The sequence below is a fragment of the Bos indicus genome, chromosome 11, assembly GCF_029378745.1.
Source record: "Bos indicus isolate NIAB-ARS_2022 breed Sahiwal x Tharparkar chromosome 11, NIAB-ARS_B.indTharparkar_mat_pri_1.0, whole genome shotgun sequence".
Lineage (NCBI taxonomy): Eukaryota > Metazoa > Chordata > Mammalia > Artiodactyla > Bovidae > Bos > Bos indicus.
Genome location: NC_091770.1, coordinates 78,629,619 through 78,656,811, shown reverse-complemented (window position 1 = coordinate 78,656,811; position 27,193 = coordinate 78,629,619). Strand labels below are relative to the sequence as shown.

The following is a 27,193-nucleotide window of genomic DNA, read 5'->3' as shown; positions in this document are numbered from 1 at the left end:
AATGAGCCAATATGCTTTTTTCATCCCAACATTCCTGTCTGCTTCCAAGGCCATTTTTATATATCCTGTGATGTTCCTTTTGGCCAATTGTGCCTAGCCAAATGCACAAAATAGGTCTCCCTGAGAAATCCTTACTAAATATATTTGTGTAATACATATTTGTTTTCAAATGTATGTGTATCTTTTTCAGCACCAGATTACATCCCTATATGTTTTCTGGCACCTGATCACAGGCTCCCTATACTGGACTCAGGAAACAAAAATCAGTTTTCTAAGCCAGAGGGATTCTAACCAACTGGTTAAGTTTAAGGCATGTTTAATTGAAGCTACTGATGGTCACATCCTTAAAAATTTGTCTCTAAATACCTTTCCATAGTTCTTGTACATGAGCTCTCATTTATTACCCTGTAATACCATTTCTTTGTGATATATTAATATAACTGATTGTGTGCTCAAATAAGTTTGGAAGATAGCACTTGCTGTATGTCAGGTCCTTTCAAAAATGTTGACAAATAACATTATATGTTTCATATAATATTTATTGCCTTTGATGTGTTCATTTTTCATTTCTTCCCTTGACAGTTTAGCTTTTTGTTTTTTTGTTTCTGGGTTTCTTTTCAGGTCTTTATTTTAATGTACCCTCATCATTATTTAATCTGAATTTATGTAATTCTGTTTTATTCCCTCTCCCACAATATTCTTGATCAAAACCTTTCTATTTAACCTGAACTTAAAATTTTAACTTTGAGAGCATGAGATTAAATTATAGGATGAGTCATGACATTGTTTCATTGACAAGAAAATGTTTCATTTTCAAAATAATTGTAATTCAGCTTAATTTAAGAAAATACATGAGCAAAGTTGATATAAGTAAAAAAAAATCATGACAATAGTATATAGATATTGATGTTTTTATTACAGTAAAGACAACATAAACCAAAAAAGAATGAATCGTCTATAATTTAAAGAACTACTTTCTTCTAAAAGTTATAAGCTTTAAAGGTGAAAACAAATTTTATCAAATATGTAAGTGAAAAAAACAGGCTTATCATTAACATTTAAAAAACATTAGATTATGTTGTTATAGAAATATTTATAAATATATAATTTTATTGATTGGATTCTAAAGTAAAACAAGTAAATTTAGAATTTTTTGTTCTTGGTAAATAGTTTAACACTTAATTCACAACTAAGTCTTTAGCTGTGTGTGTCTCGTTCTAACATCAGAATGAATTAAAAATGGTATGTAACAGCTCACTTAATCTGTTAACTATATTTAGATATATGTATTACAATCCCCTGATCACAGCTTCAACAATACCCTGGCAAAAATGAGAAAAAACAAAAAGTGTTAGCGATATAGTTCTAAATTATATTCATCTCAATTTAATTATATGAACTTTTATGTGTAAATACCCTCTACAAGTTACACTCTAAAGTAACAAGACTGGATTATACTATATCAAGAAAAAAATATAGATGAAAAGTTTGCAATTTAAGTATGGTTATCTTACTAATACAAACATTTTAAAATTAAATGGCTCAATTAGTAAAGAAGTAAAGAAATTATGAAAACTTTTCTTGTATTTTCTACCAACTATTTCACAGTCATAGCTTTAGAGACACTAAAATTTGCACTTAATTAGGGACATTTATTTCCTTAGAAAAATGACACTGGTTCACCAGAAGATTCGGTAGCATTCAAGCATTTGTAATGGCAGATTAGTAGCAGGAACATTTGAATATGCCGAAGTATTTACTACACCAAATGCTCGTTATTTCCAGGTAAAACATTTGAGTAGTTTAACGATGTACTTGTCCATATTCATTTGCTTGCAGCTTCTCCAAAATGTCATCGAGTGACTAGTTGTTAAGGCCAAAACCACATATTTTTAGACATTAGAAAATGTAAACACACTTTAAGACACTTCAATACAAGGTAAAAGAAAAATGTAAGTTCTCAATGGAACAAAAAGAGTGAAATTTTCTCACCAAAAATCTAATGTGTCTAAAACTCAGATATTTTGTTCTTTAGAGAGCAGGATATAAAGTGGCAGTCTTCAAGCATTTTTGTTCATCTGTCCCCTAAAATAATTTTGACAAGTAATACCTTGTGCATATTTAAATTATATGAAAATTTTCATAACTTTTATGTAACAAAGTATGCAATTTTGCTGTATTATAAATATTGATGTTTTAAAATAAAATTTAAACCAATCTTTTAAATGTATCCTATGTAATATTAATAACATACTGAATTCTTACTACTACTGTTCTTCTAAAATAAAATATCTTCTTAAATTTGTATTCCCTTTCTTCTGCTTCCACAGAATTTTATTCTACTTGAATCTTGAAAATCTGTTCTTGATCACTCTATTACACTTTCTGACATAAACTTTATACAGACAACAAGCACATACATGTTTACGTCTAGATTACCTTTAAATTAATTTTCTTTTGACCAAAGGCTCTAATTTTTTTAATCACCTTGGTTGAGTTATCATTACAACTATGATGGGCACACAGTTGATCCAAACAAGTAAATTATAAATTTTGAGATAAAATCATTAAAAAATAAAAGGTAAATTTTAATTAGAAAGGTATCTCTTAATGGAACAAATTGGGAGAGATGTGTTTATGAAACCTTAATTTAAAAAACTGTTGAGGGACTTCCCTGCTGGTACAGTGGTTGAGAATCCACCACCAATGCACGGGACATGGGTTTTGATCTCCAGTCCGGGAAGATTCCACATGCTGCAGAGCAACTAAGCCTGCCCACCACGACTATTGAGCCCACACTCTAGATGCCCCCAGCCACAACTGCTGAAGCTGTGTACCCTAAAGCCCAGGCTCCCCGACAAGAGAGGACACCGCAATGAGATGCCCATGCACCACAAGAACAGCCCCCTCTCAGTGCAACTAGAGAGAGCCTGTGTGCAGCAACAAAGACCCAGCATGGCCAAAAATAAATAACTTAGGGGAAAAAAAAACTTGAATTGTCCTTTTATTTGGCTCTCTGGAGATTTTACCTTTCCAAGAAATTCACCTTATTAAAATTCAGGGTAAGCAAGAGATATCCCTTTCTTGTGTAAAGTTAAGAGATTGGTGGCACTGAAGTGAGCGATGGGAAAAGAGACTGCCAACTGACCCCAAGTTGCATTGTAAGCAGATCAATTTACGGAAGTGAAGGATTTGGAAACAGGGTCCTCTAAAATGCTCTGTGTCCCCTCACATCCCTTGAATGTCTCTGCAAGCTCTGAGGTGGCCCTGCTGAACAGCGCTGAACCCTCTGGTCCTGGCCCCCTTACCATGTCCTCTGCCTGCCTTTTGTCTGTGGAAAACTTCAGTCCAAGAATAAGCTTAATCAGAGAAATGAGAAATTTGGAAACGAAAACAGTCAAAGACTGTTAAGCATTAAGCACAGTCAGGGACTTTCAGTTCTTTCTCAAGGGTTATAATATTCTGAGCCATATCCTGTGAACTGTCTCATCGATACTAAAACACTAGGTGGAAGAAGTTAACTACCTGATGACGAGACTGCAGGCAAGACAGAAGCTGCCACAGTTCAGAGAACTGGCCACAAAGAAAAGAGAACAAATGGACCTCGGAAGAGAAGGTTAAGTGTACCTAAAACAACCAAGATGATGCTGGTCAAACCACCGTGGACCAATCTGAAGATGACTGTTAGAGATGACTGTTCTGTTTCTGCATTAGCCCTCCACGCCCTGTTTATAAAAACTCTCACCCCTTGACCATCCCCAGTTGCCAGCATCTGAAATAAAGCAAACTTTCCTTTCCACCAACCTGGCCTGTTTACTGACTTTTGAGCAGCAAGCACACACTCTTTCGGTAACTATCACAGTTTGAATACTCCTCGAAGATCCCTGAGAACAGTGTTGTTAACTTCAGCTGGACTAAGAAAAAGTACTCTTCCTGAATTACTCCTTTGGCTGAAGAACTGCTTTTGAAAGTTTCTGAGGTGGTACCATGTTACATTTTGAAACCTGCTCTTTGACCACCTGGCTAAACAAAGTGTATAACTGTGTATCATCTGAGTTATCACACTCCATTCATCAGCTGACTGGTCTTGTACAGATTCTGAGTAAGAAAGTCCTATTAAGGAATCAGGATGATAGCCCTGGTTAAATAGAGCTCAATTAGGAGCTTATACCGGAGAAGGTGATGGCACCCCACTCCAGTACTCTTGCCTGGAAAATCCCATGGATGGAGGAGCCTGGTAGGCTGCAGTCCATGGGGTTGCTGAGGGTTGGACATGACTGAGTGACTTCACTTTCACTTTTCATTTTCATGCATTGGAGAAGGAAATGGCAACCCACTCCAGTGTTCTTGCCTGAAGAATCCCAGGGATGGGGGAGCCTGGTGGGCTGGCATCTATGGGGTCGCACAGAGTCGGACACGACTGAAGTGACTTAGCAGCAGGAGCTTATACTGCTGTGGAAAAGCACTAGAAAAATAATTACACCGCTTTCACATGCAAATAAAAATGGATGTAACAGTCCCCTAAAATATTTTAAAAGAACTCTTAAAAAATCAAGGCTGTGTATTACTACTGTTCATCTTAAAACTTAATGAATAAGGCCCTTATCCTGTGACATGTCCTCAAATGTCCATTGTTAAGACCTAGGTTGGCTTCAAGCAGAAGTAGAAATCCTTCCAAAAAGGATATGTTTGGAGTTCAGTCTCTGCAGATATGAGTTGACCTTATCCTGGAATGCCAGAGTGGCTTCACACGCACAAGCATCTTCTGTGGAGATGAGTCTTCGTGCTTCTTCAATGGCTGGAGGCAGTGACAGTACACAGAACGTTACAGCTAATCAGAAATCATAGGAAATCGGGAAATCGACGATTCAATACTTTTATTTTTAAGACTTAAGCTACGTGCATGTTCTAGGAGATAAAAGGATGTAAGAGCACACAGAAAGAGGAGGAAAGACTGTGGGATGTGTCAAAGAAGAAACAGAGATGTTGAGGAAAAGTTTACAATTGTCAAAGCTAGGTGATGGTTATATGAGAGTTCTACTGTTCTCAATGCTTTTGTGATGATCAGAAATTCTCCATGATACAAAGTTAAAATGTTTCAACAGGATGTAGGGAGAAGCCAAGAATGCAGAGATAAAGACCATCTCCCTGTGATACTGTGTCTTCATTAAGAAACGAAAATGTTCACTAAGGAGAACAGGGTGGAGGTTCCTTTAAAAACCAATGGCAGGAAGGTCGCCTGGTGGAAAAGTAGAAACATTCCATCCTGAAGACATTTGGAAACCACTGGAGGATTCTGACCAAGAGGCAAGACTCAAAACTGTACTTCTGACTTGGAGACAGGAAAGCTCACTCCTGTCCAAGTGCATGGATGAGGCTTAAAGGGACCATCTTTACCTGAACATGTCTTCTTGTCTTCATTCAAAGTGTAGCCAGTGTCACAGTCGCAGTGATAAGAGGCATTGCCATCATACACACAGATGTGTTGGCAACCATGAGAGCCCAGGGCACACTGGTTAAGAACTGGCCAGGATTGGGGCAGGAGAGAGAATATTCACAAATTACAATCGGAAACGACACAGACTTCTGGGAGAAAGAAGCTTTGGTTTGGTCCCAAAGTGGGCACATATGAATCCTTCAGTCATCAGAGTCTCCCATGTTTCAGAAGGAGGGAGCCTCTTCCTGATCCCTCCCCCACAGCCCTTTTCTTGCTATTTCTTGCAAATATTTTGGGTTCTGCCTCTCTTTTTTTCGCTGCCAGTCCTGGAGGGCTGCACTGCATCTTAATTCTATTCCAGAACTTACCTCTGGCCTTTCCATAACACCTCCAAGCTCTCCAGCTACATATGGATCATCTTCACCATTACCAAAAATAAATTATTAGGGACCTACTCACACAGGTCCCTAATAATTTGATGCTGCACAAAAAAAGACTGTATTGACCGAGGGCCTGTCTTTGATGCTTAAAGTGGTACAGAAAACAATGGCCTGCGAGCTCATGCACACACAGAGAGAGAAAAATAATAACAATGATGATGGTGCTGATGATGTTGGTTGGATAAGAATGTATTTTTTATCTGTCACAAATACAGTACAAGGAGCAAAGTCTTCCTGGGGTTCATAGGTCCTTCTCGGCCATTACAGGAGTCAAACTATTTGTTCCCCTCTAAATCTCCTCTTAAGTGTCATTGCATGCTTCTAAACTTTCCATGGCTCACTATTGTTGTTCAGTCACTCAGCTGTGTCTGAGTCTTTGCAACCCCATGGACTGCAGCATGCCAGGCTTTCCTGTTCTTCACCATCTCCCAAAGCTTGCTCAAACTCATGTCCATTGAATCAGTGATCTCATCCTCTGTTGTCCCCTTTTCCTCCAGCCTTGAGTCTTTCCCAGCATCATGGTCTTTTCCAATGAGTCAGTTCCCTGCATCAGGTGGCCAAAGTACTGGAGCTTCAGCCTCGGCATCAATCCTTCCAATGTATATTTGGGGTTGATTTTCTTAAAGTCTGCTTATTTTATCACTGTTTCCATTGTTTCCCTATCTCTTTGCCATGAAGTGATGGGTCCAGATGCCATGATCTAAGTTTTTTTGAATGTCGAGTTTTAAGCCAGCTTTTTCACTCTCCTCTTTCACCTTCATCTATAGCTCACTACTGCCTATAAAAGAGCTTTCATGGCACAGAAGGCCCTAGATAATCTAACCACAACGTCTTTCCAACTTTCACACTGATATTCCCTTCACTACTACAATTCAGATGTTTCCAGCAAAATGCCTGCTAGCAGAGCATTTCTTTTTCCCCTCAGCCCAGCTTAGCAGCAACTCCAGAGATAACAAGGGGACATGCCTCCAGTCCCCAGCCCCCGATCTGGGGCCCCACGGTTAATTTACTAGCTTTCCCACTGCCCAGCGAGGGGAAGGCAAGCCAGTAGAGGGGATCTGCCCCATGTTGTATACCCCAGTTTTAGCATGGCACCCATTATTGCTGTAAAATATATAAATAATTTCCCACCATCGCATCTTTCTTTTTCTATCTCCTTTTGCTGTCATGTGCTTTGCACCATGAGACAGTGTAGCTCAGTGTTTGAGAACTACGAACCACCAGATCAAGTGCCTGGGTTCAAATCCTGGCTCTCCCACTCACTAGCCAAGTGACCACCAGCAAGTAACTCAGTTGCTATGAGTAAATTTGCTGTGATCAGTAAATGTGTGACTGTTGCTAAAATGCCTGGGACAGCGCATGGCACCCAGCAGACACTGAAGAACGTGGGTGAACCATTACCTGGAACTGCTGCCTTAACTGAAATCTGTCTTAACTAAAAATCTCCTTTGATTTCTTCTTTTTAATAAAGTGGTTCATTTTATTCCATAATATCTGTTAGTTTACATGTAAATGCACTTTGTTTCCTTTTCGAAGGTCTGCAGAGAAGAGCAGCCTTGAATCCTCTGCACCCAGGGGACTTAGTCCCACCCTTGTGATTTAGTCCCACCCACCTCAACAAATTGACATAAGCCCCTCCCCTTGCCCATACCCGCTCCACTCCTCCAGTCCCAGCCCTTCGGCCACTCCTAGCCTCTCCTTAGTTATGGACTCTCACTACCAGTCGCTGCTTTCTTCAGGTACTGGTTCAGGAGTAATTAAAACAGTGGCATTGGCATATATAGACCACCATGTGTAAGACAGATAGCTAGTGGGGAGCGGCTATATAAGACAGGGAGCCCAGATCAGCGCTCTGTGATGACTTAAAGGGGTGGGATGGAGGTGAGTGGGAGGGAGGCTCAAGAGGGAGGTGATATATGTGTCCCTATGGCCGATTCACATTGTTGTACAGCACAAACTAACACAACATTGTAAAGCAATTATCCTCCAATGTTTTAAAAAAAAAAAAATGACGCTTTTTTGGTTTTGCACCCAACCTGTCGTAACTCAGAGGCAGAAGCTGATGCTTCCTTACATGCTCACATGGCTAAGCACAGTCCTGGGAACAAAATAGGGGTTCAGTACTGTTTTATTGATCTCATTCTTTTTTAAAGGGCGATTGGTGATGTGCCACTTCCTTTAATCTCTCTTGAAAAGGTCACACATTACACCTCCTCAAGGAAGAGGAGAGTATACATAAAATCTAAAAAAAAAAAAAATACTGAATATGCCAAAATTAAACACCACCTTGAGAGTTAGGAATTTCTCAGAGGACTGCTTTTACATTATAAATGCCACTCTGTTCTCCCAGTGAGTTTAAATCAAATTAATGAGGATTAGCAGTTCTGGCACGGGCTCCCTCACCAAGTCATAAGCCTCAGATTCACCCAAGATTGATCATCTAGAAACTGTCAGGGAAGGACTTGCTTCAAACTTACTGGAAGATATGTGTGGGTCTAATTCAGTCATTTACAAAGCCTCCTTCACTAAAAACGATCCAGCTTTAAGTCGAACACTACAGAAAAGTTCCAGGTCTAGTTTTAATTGGAAAAAGATCAGTTCAGCCTATCACACCAAATAGTTACTGTCCCACTGACTTCCTCCAAAGTTTCCTATTTGCTTTTCAGAGATATAAAATTTTCCTGGACCGTACATCCAATTAGCTTTTCTTATATCCCCCACTCCCTGCCCATTACCCAGTAATTTTCTGAAGTGAGCTATGTTTGCAAAACCTAGTGAGCTCATTGCCGCCTAGCAGTGTGTGCCTTGGTCTGTAAGCATGGTAGAATGTCTGAAGTCCAACTGCTTACCTTACGTTTAAGAATCTCTCTCATGGTGAATTGAAAGTTGGTTTCACTGCAGTAGAAAAGGTCCCATACGAAAGAATTTACTGAGTGGACCTTACCTGAACACGTTTTTTTGTCTTCATTCAGAGTATAGCCCTCGTAGCACTCACAGTGGTGGGACCCAGCTCTGTCATTCACACAAATGTGCTGACAGCCATGCGTGCCCAAAGCACACTGATCTTGAGCTGCCAAGTGGAAGTCCAGAAGAAAAGAAATTAAATGCGGAAAGGTCTTTTATTACCCATATGTAGAAATCTTATTTGCAGCTAGCAATGCAAAAAAGGAGAACTTACTAGAAACCACTCAAAGCCATCAGTAATATTTGCTCTTACTAGAAGTTAGTTGAGTAAAACAAATTCCTACACACACAATACTTAGTCTTCTATTTTCCCCTACTCCTTTTCATAATCTATGCTGAGTTTATATTGTTGGTCTTTTTTTTTTTTTTTTTGGTTTGTTTGTTTGTCTGGCCTCACCATGTGGCATATGGGATCTTAGTTTCCTGACCAGGGATTGAACCCACAGTCACTGCATTGGAAGCATGGGGTCTTAACCACTGGACTGCCAGGGAAGTCCCCTATACTGAGCTTTTATAATCTAAGTATCTCATAAATACTTTCTAAAGCATTCCTTTTAGATTTGCTGTATTTATGCTGAATCAGAGGGATTCCAACAGTTGTGGAACTAATTATACTAGATTCAGAAAGACACAGAATCCACGTTTGAAGAAACTGTAGCTCAGTCCTCTCCTGTAATAAATGAGAAATTTGAGTCTAAAGGAGATCAACTGACTCAGAACAGCATCAGAACTCAAGACCCAAACTGCACTTTTGTGCACTTCTCTCTCTACCGACATGATATTTTTAAACTATTGTTTATCTTTGTGAACTTTTCGTTTTGAGAAGTCCTACACTTCATCCAATTTCCCCAAATGTAAACATCCTATATAAGCACATCATTATATAAGTAATGACCAAAACCAGGGAACTAATCACTGATACGATGCCCTGAACTAACCAAAGACGTTATTCAAAGTCTGCCAGTGTTTCTACCACAAATGCCTTTTTGTGGCCCAGGATCCAATCCAGGCTCACACGTTGCTTTAAGCTATCACATCTCCTCAGTTTCCTCCAATCTGGGACATTTCCTCAGTCTTTCTTTGCCTTTCATGACTGTGACACTTTTGAAAACTACTGAAAAATTAGTTCATGGAACATCTCTCATTTTGGAATGTCTCTCAGTTTGGGTTTGTCTGAGGTTTCCTCATGATCGTAAATCTTTAGCAAGAAAACCACAGAAATGCTGTTGTGCCCTGAGAACATGACGACAGAAGAAGCATGACGTCACTGTGTGTCATGTGACGACAGGAGAAGCATGACGTCACTCTGTCACTGCCGGTGACATCAGCTCTGATGACTTAGTGGAAGTGGTGTCTGCCAGGTCTCTCCACTGCGGAGTTACTGCTTTTCTTTTTTTATTTTTTATTTGATTTTAACTAAATTGGTGGGCTGTTATTTGATTTTAACTAAATTGTCTTCAGCATCTGGAGAGGACAATTAGGGCTGGGGACAGAGAAGGAAATGAACAACACACTCACACAGGTAGGTCACGAGACAACATACTGCCATTTTTAACTTGTCTCATAAGAAATGGGAAAAGCCCAAGATGGCAACAGACAAAAAGATATCAAGTTCCCCGTTGAGATGACCCCCCCAACAGAGAGGCAATAGTAAAGCCCCTGCCCCCACTTACCTGAACACGTCTTCCTGTCTTCATTTAAGGTGTAACCTTCGTAGCACTCACAATGATAAGAGCCAGTTCTGTCGTTCACACAGATGTGTTCACAGCCATGAGTGTTAAGAGCACACTTATCAATAGCTATCAAAAGACAACCAGGACAAATGCCAACAGATGGAAAACATGGTAAGCAAATAACTATGGGCCACACCACACACATCCATGCACACATACACACACACACATACACACACACACAATGCTACTGAAATGGGCCAGTCTGACACAAGAGGATGCCTACTGGATGGGAGGGTTGGAACTCACTTCCTGATCTTGGTTCTTTCACTAACAGACCCCATTACAGGGGTAAGTCTTCTCCCTTCTTGGGGCAGCGGGGACGGATCTCAATTTCATTTTCTATAAAATGATCAGGTTGAGTCAAATGATCTCTTCAGTTTTATTCCTCTCAACAATTATTTTCTAGGATCTAACAAAATGGACCTAATCTGTACTCTTCATTGACAGTATATGAGTAATTCATACAGCAGACGAGTGAGAACCTCCCTAAGTTTTCTTCCACTTCTAGATTCCATGAGCATCTAGGGTTACAGAGAGGTAAAAGTAGCTTGTATTTAATTAAATGAAATCCAGGAAAAATTCCAAAACCTCAAAAGACCAAGAGTTTTGTCCTTTTCCCCTACTAACCCTTCTCTCTAAAACAAGCCATAAATGCTGTAATAGATTGTTTTAGGTATTATCTCACTTTCCTCCTCATGTTACTTTTCAAGGAAAGTTGTTGATAACAGTAAATCTGCCACAAGGCAGTTAAGAGAAAAGCATAAGGCCAGTCCAAAGTCTTGGGGAGTGAGTCCCAAAATATGCCCCTGTCAGCCACTGTCCCTTAAGCAGGCCTCACCGGAACATGTCTTCTTATCAGCGTTCAAGGAATATCCTTGGCTGCATTCACAGTGGTGCCTGCCTTCCCCGTCACTGATACACACATGCTGGCACTGATGTGTGCCCAGTGCACACGGGTCCAGAGCTGTGCAAAGGAAATTTACAACAGTCAGCGTCAACACATAAGAAGCATTTCAGATACTTCCTCTCTTGTCAAAAAAAAAAATCGCTCTGCACATTCCTCTCCAATTCCATCTTTAGTTCACTCTAAAAATTGACTATTTGTTTTCTGCCCTTGGCTTATTTCTGCCCCACTCTTAGTAATGTTTAAATTAGTAACTAGGAATGCTACTAATTTAAAATCATAGATCTTGTGGTTGAGTTTCTCAAAGGAGAAAGGGATTTTTGAATTTGGAGCTAAAACCAAACAGTTACATGAATCAGACAATTCAGGGTTTTATCCAATGTATCCACCTGGACAGAGAAAAAGATTTTTGCTCTCCAACAGCAAGAAGAGAACAATATTGTACTTCCTGAAGTTCTACAAGCTAGTTGTCCCACTGCAATCAGAAGCCAGTTTCCAAGGGTTTTATAGTGTGAGTCTAAACAGAATTCATCCCCAGGTATTGCACGAGGCCTGGAATCCACTCACTCTTTGGGTACCAATACATGTTTGAACATGCAAATGGTGGACGGCAATGCAGGTAACTGCCTTTTAAATATATGGTGTGGGTTCCTGAGCCCAAATGTATCTACATGTGACTCTCATATCTGCAAGGAGTCTAAACTCATATGTTGTATGAAAAAGAAAGTGACAGTGTTAGTCACTCAGTCATGTCTGACTCTTTGCGACCCCATGGACTATAGCCTGCCAGGCTCCTCTGTCCAGGGATTCTCCAGGCAAGAATACTAGAGTGGGTGGCCATTCTCTTCTCCAGGGGATCTTCCCAACCCAGGGATCAAACCCAGGTTTCCTGCATTGTAAGCAGATTCTTTACCATCTGTGCCACCAGGGAAGCCCCATTTGCTATATGCTGCTGCTGCTGCTGCTAAGTTGCTTCAGTCGTGTCTGACCCTGTGCGACCCCATAAACGGCAGCCCACCAGGCTCTCCCATCCCTGGGATTCTCCAGGCCAGAACACTGGAATAGGTTGCCATTTCCTTCTCCAATGCATGAAAGTGAAAAGTGAAAGGGAAGTTGCTCAGTCTTGTCCAACTCTTAGCGACCCCATGGACTGCAGCCTACCAGGCTCCTCCGTCCATGGGATTTTCCAGGCAAGAGTACTGGAGTGGGGTGCCATTGCCTTCTCCATCTGCTATATACGAGTCGGTAAAAGAAAAAGAAGAACACAACACATTAGCTAAATGGCATCCTCATCTTTTTGCTCCTGGAGCCATTTTTATGTCAGACTTTTTTCCCAAGCGACATGTTTTGAAAAAAGAATCATGAATTTGGTCATTTCTGAGAAACCAAGGAGGCCTGTTGGAGGAGGCTGGCATCCCTGTGGCAGTTCACCCAGCCCCCACAGTTCTAGCAACAGGACAAGGCTAATATTTTTCCAAGAAGGGCCTTTTCATGGAATAATCTTTCCAGTCGGTTGACTACAACAGCTGCCCCTCAGTCTTTTTTTCCAAAGACAGGACATTTTTCCCCCAGAACAAGCAGGTCTCTTGTACCAGGATGAAAAGGTGGCCACTCACCACTTGTTACTTTATGTCCTTCAAGCCCTTCCCCAGGTGCTAGCTTTGAGGCCCAACCTTGCCACAGAACAGCATCTTCATGGAAAAGTTCTCACCCACAAATACAGGGGGGGTTTCCTGGGAGAAAGAAAGCTATTTTCTTTTGGGAAACCAATGACTGCCAAGTTGATGCCACCAAAGCCAAGGACAGCTTGAGAAGACCCAGTGTCCTAAGGCAGGAAACACAAGAGGCCCCCTGCCAGGTCTGGCTGAGATGAGGTCAGAATTCGCTCCAGACTGAGACTTCATCTCCCATTTCCTGACAAACTGTTGATTACTGAGTTTCACTTTCATTTATGTATAAAGTCTCCTTGAAATTGACAACAATAATTATTGGTTCACTTGCTTGTCTCAGCTCCAGCCCTAGACTTATGCTTGATGGTAGGCAGGGATTACCTTTATCTTTGTATCATCAGTGATCGATAAACACATATTGAGAAAACAAATGTAGGATAAATTATATGGCAAAAGTTATCTACACTTTAAAATTCACCTGAACTAGAAATTTGTCCACACCTGCTTGGATAATTCTACAAAGTTTTGAAAGATTATCTCCAAATGACTTTAAAAAAATTAATATAGATAGAAACAAAGGAAGATATAAATTTTTTAAAGAAAAACAAAAAATAAATTTAAAAGTAAAAATTAAAAAGTTCGAGTCCCACAAATTCATAATTCTGATCAGTGACTAAAGATAAAACTGAGCCTTGAATGGATTCATATTCATGGGTTTGACTGTTTCATGCTAAAAATTCTAATTAAATCAGCATTTAATTTAAACTCCATCCTAAAGGAAGAAAGGAGAGGGAGGGCAGTAGCAGAATAATTTAAAACTTAAAACATTAAAATAAAGAACCAAAAAATAGCCTACATCTTGCTATCTCAAAAATGAGCTGAAATCCTAGTCTCCGTGGTTCTTAATCCTGTCCCTCCACAAGGAATAATCAGAGAAAGAGCCGAATCTGAAAACTGGAGTGTTTGCTAAGTATACACTCCAATGGACATTTATGCCGGACAAGAAGCCAGCCAATCTTTCCAGGGACAGATGCAGTCCCTGTCTTCTGAGAAAAAAAAAACAAGCAGAGTTCTGTTAAATCTAGAGATGGTAAAACTAAAGAAAATATCTGGAAAAAATGCGGTGGGCAGAGGGGAGAAGAGAGGTGTCTGGTTTTTTATTTGTATTTTTTTCTGACCCCATCAGGGAACAGCAGGATCATTTACCCTGGATATTTCCAGAACTTCACATTTCTAATGCAAACAGGAAGATTTTATGAGCAAACCAACTTATACATAAGGCAGCTCTATATTCCTAAGCCAACAAAGTATGCTTAAGTTTAGAGAAAAAAAAAACCGTCACATACCAAAAAAACGTTGCTTATATTTAAGTTTTCCATAAAATTTGCACCAAAGAGAAAAGAATAAATCTCTTTTTCTTCGGACACATGATGTCTGACTATAACATCTTTTCTAACTAGAAGCAAAGACTTACCACAAAAGGTCTCCTGGAATCTAGAGGAAAGTTTCTCAATGACCCCATAGGTCTCCACGTAGAAAACGTGCTCGTCCAGGGGTTCGCTGGCCATCATCTTGAGGGATTCCATGTCGGCCCGGTCCACGCCCACGGCGTACAGCTCAATACCGGACGCCCGGGCCCGTGCCGCCACCTCGTTCACCTGGTCCTGGGGCCGCCCGTCGGTCACGATGATGGCCACTTTGGGGATGTTGGAAGAGGGCCCTCGAGCTCCTGCCTCTACTGTGAAGGCTTCATCCATCGCCGTCTGGATGGCCAGGCCTGACATGGTGCCCGTAGACAAGGGCGTGATCCGCGCCACGGCTCGTTTCAGGGACTGCTTATCCGAGTGGGTCTGGAGATGGAACTCGATCTTCACGGTGCTGGCGTAGTTCACCACTGCCACCCGCGTGTCCATCGGCCCGATGTCCAGAGTGTCGATTATTTTCGAGACAAAGGTTTTCACTTTGGTGAACTGCAGGGGCCGTACACTACGAGAACTATCGATGATGAACACCAAGTCCAAGGGCCTGCTCTTGCAAACACCTGCAAAGAAGGGCATGGGGAACAGGACATGGCTAACCCGTGAGCGGATCACAGTCAGAAGGGGAATGTTGCGACCAGCATCCTTGGCCCCAGATACCCCACTCTCTGCTGTCTTCCTGAAGACCACCCTCCCTTTGGTGGTTGAAAGCACTGAGGCCTTTCAGGATTCCCCAGCGAGAATTCACATAGAGGTGTGACATTTCCTCAAAGAACTCCCCTATTTGAATGTCCTGAACTTTTCACTTGGAAAGTTTCATCCTTCTGCTTAAAGTTTTGTTCAAAGGTTCCTCTTGACGCCCAGGAATGGATGGACTCCAGGCCTCTCTTGGGCACCTTGGCCATCCCTGAACCCTGTCTGAACTGAATTCAGGGCAGCCTCAATGCCCCCTCCACTGCCTGCTCAAGCCTCACAGCCCTTCAGACAACGGCAGACTGTGGCGCGAGGCACTCCGGTGCTCTCCTGGTGACTTCCTTCTTTTTCTCCACTTTCAATGTGCTGAAAACTGCTCCAGCTGCTAAGTCACTTCAGTCGTGTCCGACTCTGTGCGACCCCATAGACGGCAGCCCACCAGGCTCCCCCGTCCCTGGGATTCTCCAGGCAAGAACACTGAAGTGGGTTGCCATTTCCTTCTCCAGAGCAGCCCTAAATTCTCCCTCCATCTGGTCATTCACTCATGTTTAGTGAACTCTGAGGTCCAAATAGCCCTGAGTTTAAACCTCGAAAAGTAGAAAGAAGGGTGACCACTTTGTCTGGTCCACGTTGAGATCCGTCTTTGTCAGCATGTCTTGTTTCAAGAAGCAGAGATTCTGACCTGGTATCTATACTACTGCCCCCACCAAATTCTCTTAGTCACTTCTCTTTCATTTTTTCATTCCCCAAATATTTTTTTTTATGGTAAAGTGTCTGCTTGCAACGCGGGAGACCTTGGTTTGACCCCTGGGTTGGGAAGATCCCCTGGAGAAGGAAATGGCAACCCACTCCAGTACTCTTGCCTGGAAAATTCCATGGATTGAGAAGCCTGGTAGGCTACAGTCCATAAGGTCACAAAGAGTCAGACACAACTGAGCAACTTCACTTTCACCGTGTATTAAACCAAGGGGCTACAAAAATAATAATCATAATAAGCCAGATTACCTGCCCTCAAGGAACATGTATCGTTCCCACACAAAAGGACCTAGCACATTGTAGAGACACAATACAGTTTTGTTTTCAGCACATCCTTCTTATCCTTTCCCCATCTAATCTCGTTCTATACTCCTCCCTCTCCTGCTGCTGCTGCTAAGTCGCTCTGTGCGACCCCACAGACGGCAGCCCACCAGGCTCCTCCGTCCCTGGGATTCTCCAGGCAAGAACACTGGAATGGGTTGCCATTTCCTTCTCCAATGCATGAAAGTGAAAAGTGAAAGGGAAGTCGCTCAGTCTTGTCCGACTCTTAGCAATCCCATGGACTGCAGCCCACCAGGCTCCTCTGCCCATGGGATTTTCCAGGCAAGAGTACTGGAGTGGGGTGCCATTGCCTTCTCCATTCCTAGCCACCCAAATCAAATCCAAGAGAGCAGCCATTCCTCCTTCTTTCCCAAAACACACACACACACACACACACCCCCAAGCCCTGAAACAAAATGAGATCCTTTGGCATGAAATGTCACTCAGGGTTCTTTCCTTTTCTAATAAGAGGCTGGCTAGAAATTGATGAAACTCTAAGAGAGCAATTTACTCAGTGTGTAAAGGGGAAAAGTGTAGGTATTTATTTATTCAAAATTAAATTCCTAGCTAAGCAGTTGATGACAGAAAAGCCCTGTCTGCAATAGGAATTATGCCTCCGTATAGTTTAAAAAACAACAACAACAACTGGTAAATATCCTCTTGCTTTCAGCCTGATTCCTAGAGGTATTAATTAAGACAATAAATAAATCCTACTTTCAATAACACTTTAGATAACACAGGATTTCAACCCAACAACCTTGTCAAGTTAGAGATGCAATTAGAGATGCAAGTTAGAGTTGCTTTTATACCCTTGTACAGAGAGGTGTAGAGCTAGAAAGTGATAGAATATAGATTGGACTCCAGGTTTCCAGACTCCCAGCCCAAAGGGACTTTTCATTGCATGATTACCTCTCTGAGGCAACATTTTCTGCCACCAAAATTAACATTATCTCAAGTACCTAGTAAATATCTTGCTTGGTGATGTTGAGTCATCAGTCTGAATATGCTACACGTCATGTATTTAGCTAAGTCAAAAGGAGTTAATTCTTTTAAAAAAAAAAAAAAACTTCAGAATTTCATTTCATCCCTGATTACCATGCATTGAGAGCAAAGAAGAAGAAAAATCTTTCCAGGAGATGGATCTGGCTGTATTTGCATAATTTGAGTAAAAGGAAAACTACATATGATATGAACCCTGTATCTGACAGTGTTGTGTCTAACATCCAAATGGTGTCTTTACTCATGTTGAGGTTACGTTCTTGCAAGTAAATGTGCAGGATTCCTTTCCTTCTTCACTTGATTTTTCGCAGGGAATCATCTATGGGGGTTACAGGGGTGTAGTGGGCAGGATAAGATAATACCCTCCCCTCACAGATGTCCATGACCTAATTCCCAGAACCTGTAAGTATGTTTATTTACAAGGTAAATGAGATTCTGCAAGTGTGATTGCATTGAAGATTTGAGATGGGGCAGTTATACTGATGGATCCAATATAATTACAAAGGCTCCTAAAAGTTGAATAGGGAAGCAGAAGAGGAGATCTGGGAGATGACATGTGAGGACTCATCCTGCCTTTGGTGGCTTTGAAAATGGAGGGAAAATGTCATGAGCCAAGGAATGAGGGTCACCTCTATATGGTGAAAAAGGCAAAGAAACGGATTCTCCTCTAAGATCTTTCCAAAAGGAAAGCAGCCCTGCTGATACCTTAATTTTAGTTCAGAGAGACTAGTGTCAGACTTCTGATCTACAGAACTCGTAGACAGTAAATGTGTGCTGTTTTAAGCCACTAAATTCATGGTAATTTATTACAGCAGGAATAGAAAATACAGGGGGCTTGGCAGGACGTTCTGTGAGCATCTGCTTACTTCCTGATTCAGACCCCCTTTGCATTCATTGTTTTTGAATCTCACTCCCCTTTTCTAGATAACAGCACTTTGATTCTTAGAAATCAAGAAAATGAGAATCTGAATTTCCAAAAATGTTTCCTTACTCATAATAATTGTCAGTTTCTGAGAACTCCGCTAGAAATAAAAGTCCATAGCAAAGCCTAGCAATTTCTGGATGCAAAAAGAAAAGAATTTGAAAAAGAGTGGAATATGGTGCTTATTAAAGAATTATCATTTAATATTGGTTTTTATTTCAAGTAATAAAGGACCAATGCTGCTCAGGGGAACATTGACCACCCCATAAGAAATCCTTCCTTTTCTTTCTAGTCCCTTCCCCAAGGAATGTGGATCAGACCAGAGATAAAATAACCTCTAGGAGAAAGACTTCTTCCCTATCCTCATTCTTGACCTGAAGCAACCCACTGGTCAGGCTGTATATAACCATTGTGACTCCCTGTCTCAATGACAATGCTCTTGCCATAGCAAATCCAGCCCACTGGAGCTGATGCAGGAAAGAATCCTTTCTGTTTTTCCTCAACATTACTCAAAAGGTGCATTGTGGACAACACAAATCAACCTGGGGCGTGAAGCATCACTGGCGAATGAAACTAGACATCCAGAAAATGGTTTGGTGCTGCCTCTCTTTAACAACTCTGATGCTGGACTTTTTGGTAATGAAGATAAAAAATCCTATGTAAACCACACTAAGAGCTTGGTAGCCTGAAGCAGTGAAAAGACACACACTTGGAATATCTGAGCCCCGAGCTTTATTCCTGGCTCTGACCCTGATTTGCTGGATTCTCTCACCTTGCTCGGCTCCCCTGTATGTGCTGTCAGGGGCTGTGTTGGATCACCTTCCAACTCTGCTCTCTAAGGGGTTTCCTCTGCCCCAAGAATCAACTACTGACCCACAAGTGAATTGCGATTGTTCACCAAAGACCCAAAGTGTCCTGGGTATTTGAGCATGTAAGAGAGCACAGGTTGGGGTTGTGGTGCAATCAGCCAGAGAACTGAAAGCAGAATTTCAGGGAAAGATTACTAAGCTGAACAAGAGGCGGGGTCTGGGACAGAGAGCTGTGAGGCACCCCTACCTGTTCCCACAGCTGCCCCATCCTCTCTGCCCAAGTCTCAGGGGGCAGCTGCTGGAGTCTGAGCTTCAGGAGAAGGGAAGTCTAGCCCTGGCTATGAGGGACCTTGGGCATCTCCCTTCCCTTCTCTGGACCTCAGTTTCCCCACAGGATTTGTCCCGCAGGGGAGGGGATCTTTCTCCTGCACCACGTCTGGCTTGGGCTGGGGTGAAGGGAATACTTGGTGGGTGACCAAGGATTTTCCTTAATTGACTCCACATTCGCCTGCCCACCCATCCAGCCCGCCGGGCCCTGGTCCAGGATCTCCCTCGCTCCAAGCGGGTGTCCTTCCCTGAGACCCTCTCCTGTCCCTCTCGGTCTGGGATCCCTCTCCCGTTCCCGCCCAGGCCGTGTACCTGCGCCGCGGGCCCCGCCGGGCTGACCGGTCCCGGAGTAGGGCACGCTGGCTGGGGCGGCCGGAGCGGGGCCCCGGCGTCCGGGGCTGCCCCCTGGGCCGCGAGTCCCCAACCTGCGTAAGCCCGGGCGGGCCATGGGGCTGGGGGCGGCGGGGGGCGGTGGCAGCAGCAGCAGTGGCCAGAGCAAGAGAAGCAGTCCCGGGAGGTGGCGCGGCATGGTGGGCTCCGCGCTGCTGCCCGTGTCCGTCGGTGGGTCGTCGATCGGTGACTGGGTCAGTGGCTGGCGGGTGACCAGCGCCCGGGCGGCCAATTTAAAGGTCCCGCGGCCGTGGGCCCCGCCCCTGCAGCCTTGAGCCCCGCCCTGCAGCCTGGGGTCCTTCCTCCCCTCGGCCGTAGGCCCCGCCCCTCGGCCTAGGCCCAGCCCGCGAACCCGTCCAGGGCAGCGGGCCGCCTGGTCCAGGGCAGCCTGCCGCCTGGTCCAGGGCATACCCGCGGCGGACCTGGAATGTCTGGGGCCCGTCGGCCAGGGGCGCGGTGCCCGACCCCGGCCCGCCGCTGCTCCGGTCTCGTCTGGTGGGCTCGGTCCGCTGCCTCCTGGCCAGGTTCTGCCCCTCTCGAAATTTCTGTCTGGCCATATACCCGGGGCCTGGTCGACCCCCAACTCGCCCTCCTGACTCCCAAGCTCCCAGTTCAGGAGGCCCAGGCTTTACGGTCCAGCTCCATCCAGGTTTGCCCACCTCAGAGTTTCCCCTAGCTCCTCACAACTACATTTTTTTTCCCCAGCCAGGGAATCCAAGTTTTGCTGTGGGCTTTCCTTAAAAAAAAAAAAAAAACAACCTCACAGATGCTAGCAGCGTGAATAGAAATACTTTCATCCTAACTTCAAACATCCTAAACATTTGAACTTATATTACCAGGAATAGAAAGTCAAACATACATTCCCCAGAGAGCCCTCTGTGAGCTGGAAGGACAGCCTGTACCACAGGCTTCAAAGGCTCTCCCTCCATCCCACTTCCTCCCCCAGGGGTGATGGTGGTGGCAGCACAGGGCTGGAGGCCACCCAGGGGACCCTCCAGGAACTCGTAGCCCATGGGTAGAGACAGAAGCATCAATGGTGTACCTGTCTAAGGAAATATACTGAGGTCAAGGAGAGACTGGCTCTGCCTGAGGAAACCAGGAAGGCTTCCAAAAGCAGGTCACTGCTGAGCTGGATGGTAAAACACGGCAATGAACGTGAGTCCCAACAGATCCTGTGTGGTCTTCCTACTTTCAGACTGCTGCCTTTTAATATCTACACTCCACATAGTAACCTTAAGATCACTTCTTAAACCTTGCAACTTCACTTCCAATAAACTCCAAACTCCTTTGCATGGCCACCTCCTTGACCACACTGACCACATCTGAAACTGTACTCTTCTCTCCATGCATCAACCACACTAGGCTTTCCCCTTGTCCTGGGGATGCCAAGCTTGTTCCCACCTTGTGGCCTTGGCATTGGGACATCCCTATATCTTAGTTTTTTCAAACTTATTTTTACTACTATCCACTGTGTTGGTGGTGGTTTAGTCACCATGCTGTGTCTCTCTTGCAACACCATGGACTGTGGGTTGCCATTTCCTTCTCCAGGGGATCTTCCTGACCCAAGGATCAAACCCCAGTCTCCTGCATTGCAGGAGGATTCTTTACCAACTGAGTCACCAGGGAAGCCTAACTATCCACTGTAACAGCTACATTTTATATCATAATTTGAGAGTGACATAAATATCTAGTAGTGTTATATACAACAGAAATAGTAGTTTCCTGAAACAGTGTTTACCCTTACCACATGTGACAGACTCTAATTAATCTGCTTTATTCATGTCCATTCAGTTCTGTTTCATTTTTTTAAAAAAAGATCTGGGAGGTGGGTCATAGAGGATCCTGCTGTGATATATATCGGAGAGTGTTTTGCCTATGTTCTCCTCTAGGAGTTTTATAGTTTCTGGTCTTACGTTGAGATCTTTAATCCATTTTGAGTTTATTTTTGTGTATGGTGTTAGAAAGTGTTCTAGTTTCATTCTTTTACAAGTGGTTGACCAGTTTTCCCAGCACCACTTGTTAAAGAGATTGTCTTTAATCCATTGTATATTCTTGCCTCCTTTGTCAAAGATAAGGTGTCCATATGTGTGTGGATTTATCTCTGGGCTTTCTATTTTGTTCCATTGATCAATATTTCTGTCTTTGTGCCAGTACCATACTGTTTTGATAACTGTGGCTTTGTAATAGAGCCTGAAGTCAGGTAGGTTTATTCCTCCAGTTTCATTCTTCTTTCTCAAGATAGCTTTGGCTATTCGAGGTTTTTTGTATTTCCTTACAAACTGTGAAATTATTTGTTCTAGCTCTGTGAAGAATACCGTTGGTAGCTTGATAGGGAGAGGGAGAGGGTGGGGAGATTTGGGAGAATGGCATTAAAACATGTATAATATCATGTATGAAACGAGTCGCCAGTCCAGGTTCGATGCATGATACTGGATGCTTGGGGCTGGTGCACTGGGACGACCCAGAGGGAGGGTATGGGGAGGAGGGAGGAGGGAGGAGGGTTCAGGATGGGGAACACAGGTATACCTGTGGCGGATTCATTTTGATATTTGGCAAAACTAATACAATATTGTAAAGTTTAAAAATAAAATTAAAAAAAAAAAAGATCTGGTCATAAACCTCTAAACAGAGTTCATGATTCACTGTTTCCCAGTCAGCAGTTTGAAAAACTGTTTTAATTAGATTCTTTCCTACTCTTTCTTCCTTTCCAATTTATTATGGTATCAATACCTGTGTTTCATGTATATATACATATATACAGTATCAATATCTGTGTGTTTCACATATATATAAAGTGTACTATATACACATGTATATGCTGCTGCTCTTGCTGTTAAGTCGCTTCAGTCGTGTCCAACTCTGTGTGACCCCATGGACTGCAGCCTACCAGGCTCCCCCGTCCCTGGGATTCTCCAGGCAAGAACACTGGAGTGAGTTGCCATTTCCTTCTCCAATGCATGAAAGTGAAAAGTGAAAGTGAAGTTGCTCAATCATGTCCGACTCTTAGTGACCCCATGGACTGCAGCCTACCAGGCTCCTGCGTCCGTGGGAATTTCCAGGCAAGAGTACTGGAGTGGGGTGCCATTTTCTTCTCCAATATATGTATATATAGTGTATTTATTTCTTTACCCCACTCAACTATAGGCTCCAGGAGCACAGAGCTGATGCCTGCATTGTTCACTGTTAAATTGCTGTAAATTCTCCCTCACTGTGTGCAGGTTTATAGTCTACAGTGGGACCACGATTTCAAGAAATATTAATAAAAGTTCACGAACAGGGCTGATATTTAGCCCTACCTTGGCAGGATAGTAAACAGGCATGATAGATTACTTGTCAGAAAAGAAATAACCTGGCATTACTTTTTCCAAGAGTCGAAGGATGCTGAGGAAATGGCTTTGCTCCATTTCACTCCACTGCCTGACAAGAGCCGCTCTGTGCAGACAAGGGCTCTGCACAGGCCCTTCCTCTGGCCTCCTCTAGCGGGGGAGTTGGTGTTCCTCCACCACAGGCTCCTTCTCTGAAGAAATGCAGGGGGAGAAGCAACATGAACTGTAATGGTCTGTTTCAGCACATTTGCAGGTAGGCATAGGTAGAGAGTAAACCTATTTGGTTAGGTTAGGGAGTAAATTATGGGTTGCTGCTAAGTCGCTTCAGTCATGTCCAACTCTGTGCGACCCCATAGATGGCAACCTACCAGGCTCCCCTGTCCCTGAGATTCTCCAGGCAAGAACACTGGAGTGGGTTGCCATTTCTTCTCCAATGCATGAAAGTGAAAAGTGGAAGTGAAGTCGCTCAGTCGTGTCCGACCCTCAGCGACCCCATGGACTGCAGCCTTCCAGGCTCCTCCGCCCATGGGATTTTCCAGGCAAGAGTACTGGAGGGGGTGCCATTAATTATGCATAGCTTCCTTTAAAAACTCACTTTACTACTGCTCTCTTGTTTTTACAGTTCTAAGAAACTATTTCTTTATCACTCCACTCAAGCTCGGTTATGCTCTGGTAACGAATGACTCCAAAACCTCAGGGTCTTCTAGCAACAAAAATTTACTTCTTGCTCTGTTATGTGTCTTTCATAGATCTACATCTTCATTCCAGCACTCAAACTTAAGGGGCAGCCTCAATCTGGAATATGCTGGTCTTGAGATAAAGGGGGAAAAGGAGAGATGGAAGAGCCAGATGACAGATTTGTGATGATTTATTGTTCTTTCCCTAGAATAAACTGCTGGGGTGGGAAATCTGAATGACTAGGGCTTCTTTGGTTATGTACCATCTATGTCAGGAATTTCATCTGATGTGGTTTCAGCTACCACTCCTCTGGTGCTGTGCTTAGTCGTTTAGTCATGTCCAACTCCTTGCAACCCCATGGACTGTAGCCCACCAGGCTCTTCTGACCATGGGGATTCTCCAGGCAAGAATACTGGAATGAGTAGCCATGCCCTCCTCCAGGGGATCTTCCCAACCCAGGGATCAAACCCAGGTCTCCCAAATTGCAGGTGGATTCTTTACCATCTGAGCCACCAGGGAAATTCCAAAATCTGGGTCTCTTGTCCTAATCCTGCTCCTGAGAAGTAGAACTCCATCAATTACCCTGCCTGTGCTACTCTCTATTCACAGATCACAAAAGTACCCCAAGCTCAAGCATTTCCAGGAGTGAACTTATCCTCTCCTCTTTAATGAACTTCCTCTCCTTTATTCTCCTCATTTCTGCTAGTGATACTGGGATCCTTCCAGCCACACAGACATGAAGGTTTGGTTTCCACTTCCCCCTCTTGAGCTTTTTGTATTAAATAAGTTATCAAGTCATCTACCCCGCATCTTCACAGGTTCATATACGTCCAATTCTCAAGGCTTATCTCAAATCACATCACTATAGGAAGTCTATTTTTATCTTTCCAACCAGATATGATCCTCAAAGGAGAGGGAGGGGAAGACAAGAAGAAATATTTGAAGAAATAATGGCTGAAAAAGTTTCCAAACTTGATGAAACCTATAAACCCACAGATCCAAGGTCAATGAACCCTAACCACAAGAAACACACACAAGGGATAGTTAGGGATTTTGGAAAGGTCATGTACACACTGCTATATTTAAAACGGATAACCAACAAAGACCTATTGTATAGCATGTGGAATTCTGCTCAATGTTATGTGCCAGCTTGGATGGGAGTGGAGTTTGGGGGAGAATGGATACATGTATATCCATGTATATGTATGGCTGAGTCCCTTCACTTTCACCTGAAACTACAACATTGCTGATTAGCTATACCCCAATACAAAATAAAAAGTTTAAAAAAACACACACACAACATAAAAAATGTACATAATGTAAAAAAAAAAAGTACAATCAAGGAACATCATAAACAAATTGCTCAAAATCAGTGATAGAGAAAAACTTCCAATTACCTGAAGGAAAAAAAAAAAAAAGAGAGGCTTTCCATACAGAAGAACAAAGTTAAGGAAGACAGCAATTTTCTCAGTGGAAACTATGTATCCAGAAAGACAGGGCAGCCACATCTTTAAAGTCCCAAGTGAAAAAAAAACCTGACAACCTAGAATTCCATACCCTGGGAAAATAGCTTTTGAAGACAGAAGTAAATTAAAGACATTTTCAGACATGCAAAAGCCAAAAGAATTCAGCAGCAGCAGAACCATGCTGGAAAAAAAAAAAAAAAAACAGAAAAAAGTAACACATGTCCTCTGGCTGAAGAATGGTAACAGATTGAAATGTGTACCTATGAACAGACTGAAGAGCACTAGAATTGATAACTAAATGCGTATATTTGGAAGTTTTAAAATTATTTTTCTCTTTAAAAGATAATTAACTGTTGGGGGGGAAAAAGTCATAGGTCAGAGAAAGATGGAATCTGGGCAGTCACTTGTTTGCAAAGTTATTTACTTATTTCATTCAACTGACGGGAGGGCCAGGAATATAAATCAGCTTTCCTGATGCCGTGTTCGGATTTTGAGCTACCTAACTGAATGATGACAGATACAAAACTCCTTTCTAACGGACCAGAAAACAGTTACTCTTTTTCTGGTTTCCAGGTCAAATACTTCCTCTTCAGGCCTTCCTTTACCCATTCCTTGCTCAACACAGCCCCTCATGATAATATTTGCACAGTGCTTTATAACTGCCAACCTTTCCATGTCTGTTACCTCACTTGATCCTAAGAACAACTCCAAGAAGGCCGTAGGCCAGGAATTTGCATTTTCCTGATTTCACAGATGCAGAAACTGAAGCTCAGATCCCAGTTAAATTTCCGAAGATGAGAGAGTAATAGCTTGGTGACACGAGGAATTGAATTTCAACTTTCTGACTCCAGATCCTGTGCTCATTCCACCATTCTGCCTCTCACGTGTCCTTATTCCATGTTAGGTGGCAACATTCTCCTGCTAGTAAATTATTTTCTCATACTTAAAAGTCATGACTTTACTAAAAAAAAAAAACAAAGCAACCTCAGAAAAGCAAAATTACAACTTTTTCTTTCACTCAACCCTTGGGCTTATTTATAACATATTCCTTCTCTCAGCAAAAGGAGACCTGAAAATGGCACATTTAGCGTTTGCCTACAAGGAACATTGGAACGATTAAAGAAAGTTCCATGATGACCGAACAAATTAGTCACAGATTGGAAAACAGGGCGATTGGTACACCATCCAACAGAAGGAATAAAATGTACAGTTTATCAATGAGAAGTTTCTTGGTCTCATTTTTAACATGCTTTAAATGTAGGCATGGGGGCTTCCTTGGTGGTTCAGTGGTTAAGAATCTGCCTTGCAATGCAGGGGACAGGGGTTCAATCCCTGGTCAGAGAAGATCCCACATGCCTTGGAACAGCTAAGCCCATGCTCCACAACTACTGAGCTCCAAGCTCTAGAGCCTGCAAGCCGCAACTGCTAGGCCTGTGGGCTCCAACTACTAAAGCCCTAGAGCCTGTGCTCTGCAAGAGAAGCCACTGCAATGAGAAACTTGAGCACCACAACGAAGAGTAGTCCCAACTTGCCGAAACAAGAGAAAGCCTGTGGACAGCAACAAAGACCCAGCACAGCCCAAAATAAATAATCTTTAAAAAAAATTAAATGTTTTAAGTGTGGTGTGGCCACATTTAGATGATACCAAATTTATAGACATGAAATTTGAAGCCATGAAAGACACTTGCTCCCCGGAAGAAAAGTTATGACCAACCTAGACAGCATATTAAAAAGCAGAGACATTACTTTGCCAACAAAATCCATCTAGTCAAGGATATAGTTTTTCCAGTGGTCATGGATGTAAGAGTTGGATTATAAAGAAGGCTGACCTCCGAAGAATTGATGCTGTTGCACTGCAGTGTTGGAGAAGTCTCTTG

The 27,193-nt window shown here is 42.8% G+C and overlaps 1 protein-coding gene across 1 annotated transcript; it reads right to left on the bottom strand.

Annotated features, from left to right (window-relative positions):
- Positions 1-1,057: 1,057 nt before the first annotated feature.
- Positions 1,058-20,195, bottom strand: MATN3 (matrilin 3). The gene is made up of 8 exons (XM_019969508.2): positions 19,769-20,195; positions 14,626-15,192; positions 11,416-11,541; positions 10,515-10,640; positions 8,822-8,947; positions 5,398-5,523; positions 4,688-4,798; positions 1,058-1,859 (listed from the first exon to the last, which is right to left on the bottom strand). Exons 1-8 carry the CDS (start codon positions 19,983-19,985, stop codon positions 1,804-1,806), a joined length of 1,455 nt encoding a protein of 484 aa, XP_019825067.2. The 5' UTR covers positions 19,986-20,195; the 3' UTR covers positions 1,058-1,803.
- Positions 20,196-27,193: the final 6,998 nt, after the last annotated feature.

Excerpts from the sequence above, each read along its gene's own strand:
- MATN3 (XM_019969508.2), bottom strand. The coding sequence starts at position 19,985 with ATGCCGCGCCACCTCCCGGGACTGCTTCTCTTGCTCTGGCCACTGCTG. Across the intron at positions 8,948-10,514 it reads AGACAGGAAGACGTGTTCAG|CTCAAGATCAGTGTGCTTTG; the intron begins GTAAGTGGGGGC and ends TCCACTTGGCAG. Across the intron at positions 4,799-5,397 it reads AGACAAGAAGACATGTTCAG|CCATTGAAGAAGCACGAAGA; the intron begins GTAAAGATGGTC and ends CACTGCCTCCAG.